The sequence below is a fragment of the Equus caballus genome, chromosome 16 (genome assembly GCF_041296265.1).
Source record: "Equus caballus isolate H_3958 breed thoroughbred chromosome 16, TB-T2T, whole genome shotgun sequence".
NCBI lineage: Eukaryota > Metazoa > Chordata > Mammalia > Perissodactyla > Equidae > Equus > Equus caballus.
The window spans coordinates 45,441,676-45,453,895 of record NC_091699.1 but is presented as its reverse complement, the minus strand read 5'-3'; the positions used below and the strand labels follow the sequence as shown (position 1 = coordinate 45,453,895).

Here is a 12,220-nt window from a genome sequence, read left to right as displayed (position 1 = left end):
TGGCTTCTGAATGCTTGCCCTAACAGCACTATTTCACTGATGCATGGAACACTTTTGATGCCTTGATTGTTGTTGGTAGCGTCGTTGATATTGCTATAACTGAAGTGAATGTAAGTAGCAAACTTCGTGTCCAGTAACGTGCTTGTTTTCATTATCTGACATGGAGGAGACTAGAAACCCCATCCCTGATCTCTCTGCACCTTAGAAATTCATGCACATACTTGTTTTGAAAGACTAAGAACATTCTGCAGTCTACCCTCGCTCGCCACAGCCCCCTCCCCTGAAAGAGAGCAGGGAAGTAACTGTAGAATGACTATCTTGGAACTAAGACGTTATTTTAAAATAAGACCTTGTGAAATTGTTAAGGGCTGGGAGTTAGTTATATAAGTGAATATTATCACCTGCTAGCTTTGTGACCTTGGCAGGTCACCTGATGGCTTTGTGCCTTGGTTTTTCCAGCTGTAAAACGGAGCACATAACATGTGCCCTGGTCCCCACAGTGGTTCTGGGAAGGCACAAGAGGGAAACCGCACAGCTGTGCCCTGAGCACATGGACACACTGCTGGTGTCCTCACTTGTACCCTGTGTCTGCTGCATCCAATTGGTGACACTGGGGAACACTGTCCAAACAGTGATGCAGATTGAAGGCTGCCCTGGAGCAGGGGAAGGAGGGCCCAGGGCATCTCAGGGGAGGGTGTCAGGACTCCTTTGTTGCACTCAATCAAATCCTCTGATGAGGGAACAAGTGTAGTAGCAGCATGGGAGGTGGAACCCCCGCTTCAAGAAGCATCCTGAGAACCTTCTTTCAAAATTAAGAGGCTCAAGAAAGGGAAGCATCGCCTCACACTGGCTCCTCTTGGATCTGACCCATGCCTAGACCAGAAGAGCCCGAGGCAGGCAGAAATGGCCCTGCCCACCTGGGCTGTCCCCAGTTCATCAACAAGTCTTAGAGGGTGTCCAGTGTGTGTGCCCAGGTTGTGTAGAGCCCTTTGTGGGGCCGAGCAGAGCATGGGGCAGGGCTGTGTGCAGCGTTGGCTTTCTGTTGCCCGTTGCCAGCCCTGCCCTCCTCCCTCAATACCTGGCTGCAAAGGGGCCACTGCGCTCTGCTTGGCTGACATCTATGGGGTTGTATGGTCCATCCTGGTGCCCAGACAGCCTATATCAAATGAGAATGATGAAATTTCTTTATGCCACTGGTTTTGGGGCCAGGCTGATTCTGGAGTATAGAATAGTGGGACAGCCACTGGCCTGGCAGTCCCAAGGCCTGGCAGTTTTAGTCCTAGTTCAAAACTGGGCTTGTTGGATCTGGAACTCAGTCCCCTCGTGGATCAACTGAGGTGAATGTCTGCCCTCCTTTCTTCGTAGGTACCTTGTGATGATAAAATGATAGGAGTATTTGTGAAAATACCTGCTAAAACCCCAAAATGTTACGGAGATTCTGCGGTATTTTCTTAGAAGTAGATTTTCCATGTAATAATAAGTGAAATGGACTATAAGACATTACCATGTCCATGAAGGTGTGATTTAAGCCTCATGACACCCAAATTCATCCTATGACAAGGTACTAGAATGATATTTTACTAGACTTAGGTACATATATCCCCCAGCCTCCATCAGCCTAGACTTACTGTAAATTCCACTTTATGTGAGATACTCCTTAAGTCAGCTATAAAATTGCCATTCATGATGTGTAAATTATGCTTGGTCATAAAATAATCGGATCCTAATGGGAGAACAGTAGGACCCTCACTGGGCTGCCATGGGCTCTTTCCTGAGTTTATGAGCAGACATCTGCCTGCTTAATCATCTCGCAGTGTAAAGTGCTTACGACCTGCATCAAAGTATACTTACATGAAAATTTTGGAAGAACCCCTATATAAGTCAGAGTCAGTGTAGAATGAAAGTGAAATTATAATGAACTAGAATTTGACCAGGTCTCCCTGGAGTGCTCGGTGCTTAAAGTGTTGTGCAGGTGGTGGGTGTCTGTGCTTAGTTTCTGGGTACCAGAATGTGGCCAAGGTTTGTTCGTCAGGTGAACAGCCCAGCTCTCTAACACCTGACCCACCTGCTGGCTGGTGCGCTCAGCAACAGCATGCACCTGGCTTCCTGGCTGCCTCGCCCTGTGCTAGGGCAGGAGCCCGCTGGACCTCTCCCCTCTAGCCCAGCATGTTCATCAGTGTCTCAGACATGTCCTTCCTCACCTTTCATCAGTTAGGAAAGCCAGAGATCTCTAAAAGCCCACACTACATTTTTTAGTTAGCCTATGACGTTGGGTGTCTGTACAAAACTGGCTTTCATTGGCCCATTTTGGCATTCAGTCAGACTTTCAAAATCACCCCATAAGCATTCTCATACTGTTTTTCAGTAAGTGACCTTTCCCCTGGTCAGATGTAGCCAGAGACCAAACTGTCCTCAGCTGGTGGCAATGCCAGTTCTTCACCCTGGGCCAGTAGAATACCACCTTAGGAGACCTCAGCATTCTGTGCTGGGCCTCATTGCAGAGGCAATGCCTAAGGCCACCTTCTCATTTATTCAGTCTTTCAACACATGCTATTTGGGCATCTACAATTTGCAGGCCACAGGCACAAAGATGAAAGAGACTGGGTGTCCTTACCTTCTGATGGTATAACTATCCAAGTGGAACTGTTCGTTCCTACACCCACTCTCGGCACACGCCAGGTCCCCCAGGGGAGCAACACACATCATCTCCCTTGGTAGCCTTGTCCCCAAGCTCCCGGGTCAGCTGAGCATGAACACTCTCGGTCCACTGTTGGCTGTTTTTAGCTGCCATAAGTCATCATTTTTTGCAATATTTAACTTGCTGTGCTCTCTCCCCCAACCTCTGTAGATCTTTCTTTTCTGTTGCCTAATTGATTTTCATGTTGGTTTTATTTTTAGAAAATTGTAGCGGCAAGTATATATAAACATATATACGGTGAAGTCGTTGCTAAAGCAAAAGCACTTTAAAGACTGTACTCGTTTTGCTTCCCCACCTTTGGTTTTCACTGAGTTTCACAGGACGTGCTATTGGTCATGGTCATCTAAATTGTTTCCCATCCTGTATTTCATTGTCTCCAGCCTGGGGCCTGAGCTGGGGCCATCTTGGTCAGTCACACTTGGCTCTGTGACATGCCAACATAGTCTTCAAGAATGAATGATCTGGCCTGAAAATGAGGAATCGAGCTTGTGTTTGTATTCTTTGCAAAAACATTTTGGATGGCCCTTTCCATTGTCCTGCTTGCATGCTCACCCAGCCCTCTCCATCCTGCTGCCTTCTCCCACGCTCCCCACCCTGCTTGGTGGTGGTTTGATAGCTCTCGTGGACTTGTCTCCATCACAGTTGGTCATAACATCACCAGCTGCTAAAATGTCAGATGAGGGCTGCTGGCAGGCTCACTTTTGCTCCCTCTTTGATGCTAGTATGTTCCTTGAATGGTGAAATGACCTAGCATCTTACTCTCCCTAACCCAGGGAATGGCTGTCGCTGATGTGTAGTCTTTTCCCATTATCATCATTGCTGCGAAAGCAAAATACTTCTTTAAAAGCCATGTCTGCCTTGTTATTACTTACTGAAGAGCATGTAAAAAGTCAGTAGGAGCCCACTCTCAGGCACCTAAGAATTGTCCCTGACTTGTCAGGTACCCAGTTTGGACTCGGTGCACTCAGTTTCTTGTCATGAACCCGTCGGCAGGTTGTTCAGCCCTCCATTCTGTATGCTGACCCTTTTCCAGGGATCAGGTCGCTGGTTTCTGGACCCAGACTCAGCAGTCCCAGAGACAGAAGCCCTTCGTCCCAGAGCTGTTACATGCCAGGTCAGAAGTAGTCAGAAAGAGGCTCCCCTAGAACACTGGATTCTCAGGATGCCCCAGGTTAACTGGCTCTGGGATGCTGGTTTGCTTCCCGTCTGAATTGGGAAAGCACATCTTCTCAGCTTTTCCAGGATAGATGGGAATTAATGCAGAAAGTGAGGACTGATCCGTTTGATTGTGTGCGGGGAACTCAGGGCTTGTTTAGCACCTGTAGTTGCAGGGGGCTGGCCCTGAGCCTCTATCTCAAGAGCCCACTTGGGAGCCTGTGAGAAGAGGCTGGAGGGAACATCAGGGGAGCCCCAGGGATTGAAGGAGCTTTCCAGACCCTGGCAAAGAGTTTGGCCACCTGAGGCTGAGTGGCCATCTCCCCGTAGGGTTCCCAGCTGAAGAATGTGGCATCTGAGGGTTGCAAGGAGCTACTGAAGTCATCTAGTCCAAACTCTGAGATGACACTGGGGTTCCCTCTACTGAAAACTGATCATGCAGCCCCTAGCAGCTGTCTTTGGAAAGCTATCTGGGGAGTGAGTCCTTCCCCAATCTCATGTCATCTGATGGGTGTCCTGTGGTTGATCCCAGAAGTCCGGCAGAGCATCAGCACACTCACATGCCATTTTCACCCTTTACCAGCTCCTTTTGTTTCCAGGCAGCCTCCACCCTTTGTATGGAAGATAGAGATGGAGTCTAATCTCTTTGCATGCATCAGAGTACTGAACTCTCATCAGTTCCAAAAGAACCCACTGCTCAGCTCTAGTGGTCCCACTCTCTGACCACTCCAGACCTAAAGGGACTTTTCTGGTGCAGGTGACCAGGTGAAGACATGGCCCAGCTCTACCCTGACTTAGGACTGTGGTTCTCCACTCTGGCAGCACGTTAGAGTCACCTGGGAGCTTTTAAAACCCCCAACGCTCAGACACACCCCAGATCAATTAAATAACAATCTTTGGGGTGGGATCTAGGCATCAGATAAGTGTTAAAGATCCCCAGGCAGTTCCAGTGTGCAGCCCAGGGTGAGAGCTCCCTGCTCTTTTCATCAGGCTGGCATTGGTAGTTTGGGCAAAGCCATTCTCAGGGTACCTCCAACTTGTAAGATATTTTGGCAACTTGCACTGTCCCCCAGTGCTACTAGTGACATCCTCCCCTCAGTGGTCCTCCCTGCCCAGTGTGGCATGTGGGGGAAGGGGATGGTGTCGCAGGTGGCATGGGGGTGCACGCAGCTTGGTGTGCCATTTGCTCTTTCCTGCCTTTCTTGCATGTTGTGCTGCCTTGCCCCTCCACAAATGTTGTCTCCTCTTCATCTTTGTCTTTTTAAACAAAAGAATACCCAGGGCTTCAGGTTCACGGTCCAAGATTTGTCATACTTCAAAGATATCAGTTGAAAAAAGGGATGTGCACTTCAAAAGCCAGTTCGGCTGCTAACTCTCCCACATCACAGGGAGGGGGTGGTGCGAGGTTTGTCAGACTTGGAGCAGGACAGGGAGCAGCACACAGAAGGGGCTTGGGCCAGATGTGGCCAGAAGGAATCTCTCCAACCAACAGGCCTCCTTATTCTCTTGCAGGTCCAACACACAAGTTATGGACATTTCAAAAGTACACTGTAATGTGCGCTGTCTTGTGCCCACGCTGGTCCCCTTGAGCATAGGCACACAGAGGCGTGCATGCACGCACACCCCACACTCCAGCTGCATGGGTGAGACTGAATCCTCCCTCCACACAGCTCTCAGGGAGATGGTGTGGGAAACTTTGGAAAACTAATTCCTTCATTTGTTAGTCTTGAGTTAAAAACCATCATCTGTCTCTTTAAGGAGGTGTTATTTGTTTTGAGATGAGATAATAGAAGAAGAAAGTAAAAGTAGTGACCCTGGGCTGGACAAACCCATTGAGAGTTCACATTCTGAGCATTCCAGGGGAAGCAGGGACCTCTTTTTGACTGTATCAGAACTGTTAGTCCCGGGTTTGCAGTCTCATTGCTGAATTTGAGTTGTGATATGGTATGGCTAAACTCCTTATTTTCTATGAATTTTATAGAATTTTATATTTGATCTCAGGAGGCAGCTGTTGATGAGAGGCAGATTTGAGAACAGAACCCTTACTTCGCTGTATCCCCAGGGAAGAGAACCTGTCAATCTAGCGTGCACATCCACGCGTGTAGACACACCCTTCACTGTGCACACACTGTGCAGAAAGGCTCCCTGGAAGCCTGGGGCTGCACTCAGCAATTCTGGGCCCGCCACCTCCCACCAGCAGAGCCTCCTTCCTTTGTTGGTTACCAGGTAGACCAGCTGCTTGTGGAGGTGACCCTTATGAAGGGAAAAGGAAGGCCATCATTGCCCGACTCTCATTCAGCCCTTACTATGTAATTTAAAGGTGCCTCTTGATGTTCATTAAGAGTGTGCTTACAAACTCTATGCATCCTCTTAAACTCTTATTGAACATCTAATAAGTGCCGGATACCATGCTGGGCCCTGAGCAAAGTGAGACAAGGTCCCTGCCCTCTGGGAGCTCACAGCCTGAGGGGGTGACAGGTGTGCACAGGGCAAGGAGTGCTGTGGTTCTGCATCTTGGGGCCTGAGCTACAGGAACCCAGCCAGACCTCAGAGGAGATGGAACTGCTGGAGCTCAGGCGAGCCGATCCTAAGCTGTTTCTTCCCAAGATACATACGGAGCTGAGCTTTCTCTTCTCTGACAACAGTCTGAGCTGTAGGTTGGGCCATGAAGGCTTCTGTAGGGAAACCAGCCCCTCTCCTACTCACACTGACTCAGTCTGTCCAGCTCCTCAGGAGCCCCGCCAGAGACGGCATCATTGGACACATACTGCCCAAGGGTGCGTCCCAGAACAGACTGTGGTCCAGGAGGTCTGTGGGCTACGGCGGCTGCCATGATTCTGCCCCGTTTGATAGAGTCATTCGATTCCTTGGAGTTAGGAGTGGCCTGCTGCTGAGACCCACAGTCCTGACTAAGCAGTGTCCCCACGAGGAGCAGAGTCCCTCTCTGCACTTCTGTCTTTAGGGACACTGAGGTCTTGCAGCATTATCTTTTACTGGATGTCTGTCAGCCTTGGAGCAGCCTGTCCTGAGCTGTGCATTAGAAAGTAAGGTGTCCGAGCCTGTGTCAGTGGCTGCCCAACCAAGTCCAGTTCCAAGCAGCGCCCCTGGCATTTTCTCAGGGAGGAAGCAGGCATGTGGTCCCAGGACATTAACCACAAATTTTTCCAAAGGGGGAGGGGGATGTCCTCCTGAACCACTGCTTCATTCCCAGTTCATTAATGTGTGTTCAATCTTTGATTTCTTAAAGCCAACTGAAAGTGAAAATGTCCCTGTCCCAACTGCTACTCCAGGGGTAAGATCAGTGACGAGTCCCCAGGGGCTGGGCCTTTTCCTTGAGTTTATTTGACCATGTTGAGTTTTCCACTAGTTTTTCTGTATTCTCCATGGTTGTCCTTCTAGAACGGCGTCTGCAGTGGTTTGCATTCATCATTAGTGTCCAGTTCTCTTGATCAGCCCAGCGTTCTCCTCTTAACACACCAGGCCACGTGGACATGCATGTGCTGTGTGGACGCAGTTTTCCAAGCCCTGTGTTGTTAGCATGTAACTTTTCCTTTCACATCATGCTTTTTAAGGTGAAAAGGCCCTAGAAACAATTCTTACCTCTATCACCTTTGTTTGCATCTGTTGCTGTTTTTCTGAAAGTGTTGCATGTTCTACTTTCCATTGGGTTTGACCTCTCCATGATAACCCTTCAGAACTCTGAAGAGAGCAATAGAATCTCCATCACCTTTTTCCGTCTTTTCCGAGTGATGCGATTGGTGAAGCTTCTCAGCAGGGGGGAAGGCATCCGGACATTGCTGTGGACTTTTATTAAGTCCTTCCAGGTAAGAGCCATGCCAAGGGCTTCTCTGTTTGTCTTTGAAGATCATATGTAAGTCAGTGATTGTCCCGTGTCATGGAGGATCCAGACTCCCTTCTGCATGACTACTGTGACCACCTGGGTCACATGACCACCTGAGTCAACAGCGAATATGGAATGCTGGAGACACCCGGCCCAGTATTACCTGGGTAAATCAAATAAGATTAGTTGCTTAAAGGAAACAAAAAAGAAAGCAGTGAGGACCAGCAGCTGAGAGATCTGCAATGTTTCCCACGCTGATAGAGATAGAGCCTCCAAGCTCCTCAGTCCTCCCCCCGCTGCCCAGTGTAGGATGGTGATGTTTTAGAGTGAGGGTCCCAGTGGACTCCTGGAAGCCTAACAGCCTCTTGCTAGGATGGCTTCTCCTCATAAGGCTGCAACTGTCCTGTCTGTCAACTAGTCTAGATACGAATCAGAGACCACTTCCCCCGAGCCAGCACACCATCACCAGTCTCTGGGTTATCCATTGTCTGGACAGATTACAGAGTTGAGGACATTTAGGCATAAGCCAAGTCTCATTTGTCATCTCTTCTTGTTAAAAGGTGCACCCATGTAGGGAATTTGTAGATATGCAGAAACATTAGCGAGTGAATCATGAATCCTTGCTTCTTTGTTATTTGACTATTGTTAATTCAAACGTAATAAATACTCCCATTAATAAATGAAGCTATCCAAAGATATATAAAGGAAAAGTTCACACTGCCACCCTCCATCTCTGAGGGAACCAGTGTCAACATCCCAGGAAGCATTTTTCTGTGTTGGGAAGGATTTTAATGCATAAAGAGGAGAAGGAATGGCATCTGGGGAAGGAGGCAGATCCAAGAACTTAATGAAGGAAAATCACAAGTCCTGTTGGGGAAAATAAGGTCGTAGGAGGAACTGGAATGCACCTGTGGGAGAGGCGGGGCAGAGCGGGGGCCCTCAGACAGGTGAGCCTCAGTCTTGGTAACAGATAAAATCCTAGACAGTTGTTACCAAAGTTTCTGAATGAACTGCTATAAAAATAGAATGAATTCATGCAATAATAAGAGCAGTTATTAAACTTTCTTTTTAAAAGACTTGGTCACTGTAGATAAAGTCATGTCAGAGAGTAGTGGTTCATAAAAACCGAGAAACAGTGCCAACAGAATTCTGAAATATTTGGTTATCTGGGAAGAAAATGCATATGGATATGGTGAGGAAAGTCTGAAACGAACCCTGTGGGAGTCTATTAACCAGGCCAGCTGTCAGGATGGTGCTACTGCACCAGACCAGGCTGGCAGCCACAGATCCAGAGCTGGCACAGGTTGGAAAGTTTTTAGCCACTGGCTTTCTGATGACCTTTCTCAGGAGAGAAAGTGGACACTTTAAGCATGTGTGATTGGCATTAGGTTTAACAGTCTGGGCCCTCCCTGGAGCTGTGCCATACATGTGGACGTCTTCTGTCACATGAGATGAGGTAGAAAAGCAGTTGAGAAGCGTTGAGTTAAAGGACTGGGGGTCTAACCTGACCCGTTTACTGGTATTTGATGTTCCTAAGAGAACCCAGGCTTGCTGACCACCCAGCTAGCTCATTTTCTTCCCTAGCTCAACCCCCGACTCTGTGGTTCTTTCAGAAAGGGTGCATTTTAAGAAAGGTATCTTGCTTTCTACAGCAACAGCCAGAAAGTGGTTCTTCCCCTCTGACCCAGTAATTCCACTCCTAAGACTTCACCCTAAGGAAATACTTCAGCAGACACAAGGTGATTTTGCATAAAGATGTTCCTTTGCAACATGATCTACAGTAGCCCCTTGCCCCCACCCCAAACATGCCCACAAAACAAAGTGGAAGCAATCTGAACGTCCAGTATTCTGGAATGGTTTGATCAATTATGATAATTTCAATGAAGGGACGCAATGATGAATTTAAACATCATTATGAGAGTGATGTGTCTCCCTTGACACTGTTCAGGATCAGGATACACTGTTAATGGCTCTGGAAAGCACATCCTGCCTGCAGCTTCGTAACACTAGGTGTGCATGTGGCTGGTATACTCAGGCCTGAGGTCGTGGTGCTGGGCTGGGGTTTAAGAAGTCCTTACTCACTGTTGATGTCCTTTCAATATAACACGGAAAAGCAAAGCATGTGGCCCCATGTGGGTCTTGGGTCTGCGCCTGAGCATTCCCAGCAGCAAGAGGCCTGCGCTGAGGCACGTGCTTCCTCTGTTTCAGGCGCTCCCCTATGTGGCCCTTCTCATAGCCATGTTGTTCTTCATCTATGCAGTTATTGGCATGCAGGTAAGCTCCAGCCACCTCTCCCCAGGGTCCCCTTGGCTGGGTAGCCCCAAATCTGTGGCAAGATATACTTTGGCTACGTGGAATGGAAAGACAAGGTCATTATTTTTCAGCTAAATGCCTTGGCTGCTGAAGAGGTCTGGAGATGAGAAAACCCTGGCTTGTAGGAGAGCTCCACAGGAAAGGGCCTGTGCCAGAGAGGACCAGGCTCAGAAGAGCAAGGAGAGGTTGGAATATGCCACAGAAAGCTGGAGTTAGTGGTACCCCTCACCCTCGTCTGAGTCTTGGGAGAGTCACCTGATTGAGAAAACCCATAGTTGATTTTAGCAACAGGAAATGGTTATTGTAACCAAGTGAGAGTCTCACTTGAAACAAACGATTTCCAGATGCTGTGATGAGGGCTGAACTGGAGCCATCATCTTGCCTCAGGAGCATCCCTTTAGGAAGAAGCGTGAAACCAGACCTTTCTGTGACCCTGGCTGAGGGGCTGCAGGATACTTCCCAGCTCCTCTTGGGGTGGGAAAAGTGACTGGGGCTTCATTAACAGCTAAGTCCTAACACGAACTGGGTGAGTGAGGGGCAGAGCCTCCAGGCGGAGAGGGAAGTGGTGAGCACATGCAGGGCTGGACCTCCCCGTTGGCCTCTCTGCCACATTCTCCCCTGGTTCACATGCGTCTTTCAGATAAGGGAGGGATGTGAGTGACAGAGGCGGTCCTCCAGCAGCAGGGAAATGGTTGTGCTTGTTTTCTTATTCTGAAGGCATAGAAATACTTGCACGTAGCTAGGAATCTTCCCAGGAGTCACAAACGAAGAGTCAGCACACTGGAGCCCCTGTAATTCAGCAGTGTGTGATGCTGTGTGCCCTGAAGGGTCTTTTATGACATGATGTTCTCACACAAAACAAGAGTTGTCTCAGGGAACTGTGAACCGCATTGCGCGTACCACCACGGTTCACTCAGAGGCTCCTCTATAATGTCAGTCTGCTTCTATAATTCCCAAGAGTAAAATATTTACTAACTTCCCCTGGCTCTTAGGGTAAAGCCCACCCTCCTCTTGTGGCCCACAAGCCCCTGCCCACCGGCCCCTGTGCGTGTCTGCAGCCCGACCTCTGCGCACACTCGTTCATTTCCTGGAGCACCTGTGTGTGGCGCCTCTGCTCCTTTGCAGGTGGTGCTCCCTCTGTCTGGAACACTCTTCACCCTCCTTGTCACTTGGCAGGCTTCTACTTAACCTTCAGTTCTGGACCTAAATGTCACCCCAGGAGGCCTTCCCTGGCCAAGCTCCCAGCCTCAGATATGTGAGCCTTTCCTGTGCTTTCCTGTCCAGCTGGACCATCCCAGCTCTCATCAGGAGGGGTGGCCTGTCTGGTTACCTTTGTGTTCTCCCCGGGGTAGGAACTCCTTGAGGGTAGAATGTGCCTGACTTCACCATGTTCCCAGTGGTTAGCGCAATGCCCACCACTCACTCACGTCCAGCACATGTTTGTTGAACGAACGAAGTGCCAAGCACGTGAGAAAGCCCTCGTGGGTGTTGATCAGACTTGAGTCAGTTCTAAATTCACATATGGGATTTTTTTGGTATGACAAAATCTGTTCTTTTTTTTCTTATTAATTCTTCACCTAGATGTTTGGGAAAGTTGCCATGAGAGATAACAACCAGATCAACAGGAACAACAATTTCCAGACCTTTCCCCAGGCGGTGCTGCTGCTCTTCAGGTGACTGCGTCTGACTTGGGCGTGTCTCTAGCTCTGGGCTCCAGAGTGACAGAGGACTGTGTTTGTATTCTTAAACAGAGACCCTAGCATTCCAGGCACAGGGGCATTTTGCTGCACTATTGAAACTGCGGTGGTCGTTCAGATTGTGGCTGGCTTAAGGTTTTTCCATTTGGGAGTTAGTAGGTCTACGAAGGGCCACCTGGAGAATTGAAGAACATCTGTTTACGCATGGGAGCACGTACTTAAACACAACCAGAAACACCGACATTTAGCAGGAACATAAAGGCCTTTTGCACCGCCAATGGAGAACATCCTAAGGTGTACAATTCAAATTTTATGGGATTTACCCCAGTTAATTAACTTTGTAAACAAGGTACCTCAAGGTGAAAGAACTTTCTAGAAATCATACAAGTAATTTCTAATGCCTCTAGTGACCGGATAGCAAGTCACTTGCAAGTTAGGTAGTTTCCAGTTCTTTGCTTTCAACAAAATTGAACAGGGATGTAGTCAAGTTGTCAGATGTTAGGTGATTAGAAAATA

At 48.5% G+C, this 12,220-nt stretch overlaps 1 protein-coding gene across 24 annotated transcripts in view; it reads left to right on the top strand.

The window, feature by feature from the left end:
- Positions 1–12,220, top strand: part of CACNA1D (calcium voltage-gated channel subunit alpha1 D) — a 320,640-nt gene that overhangs the window by 269,808 nt on the left and 38,612 nt on the right. For 10 of the 24 annotated variants that reach the window (XM_070238790.1, XM_070238787.1, XM_023620264.2 and 7 more), the window contains 5 exons: positions 27–110; positions 7,101–7,145; positions 7,549–7,677; positions 9,903–9,968; positions 11,589–11,680. In XM_070238790.1, the coding sequence (XP_070094891.1) occupies positions 27–110; positions 7,101–7,145; positions 7,549–7,677; positions 9,903–9,968; positions 11,589–11,680 (416 nt within the window). The remainder of the gene's footprint in view (positions 1–26; positions 111–7,100; positions 7,146–7,548; positions 7,678–9,902; positions 9,969–11,588; positions 11,681–12,220) is intronic. The other 14 variants (XM_070238804.1, XM_070238803.1, XM_070238797.1 and 11 more) reach the window with 4 other exon arrangements.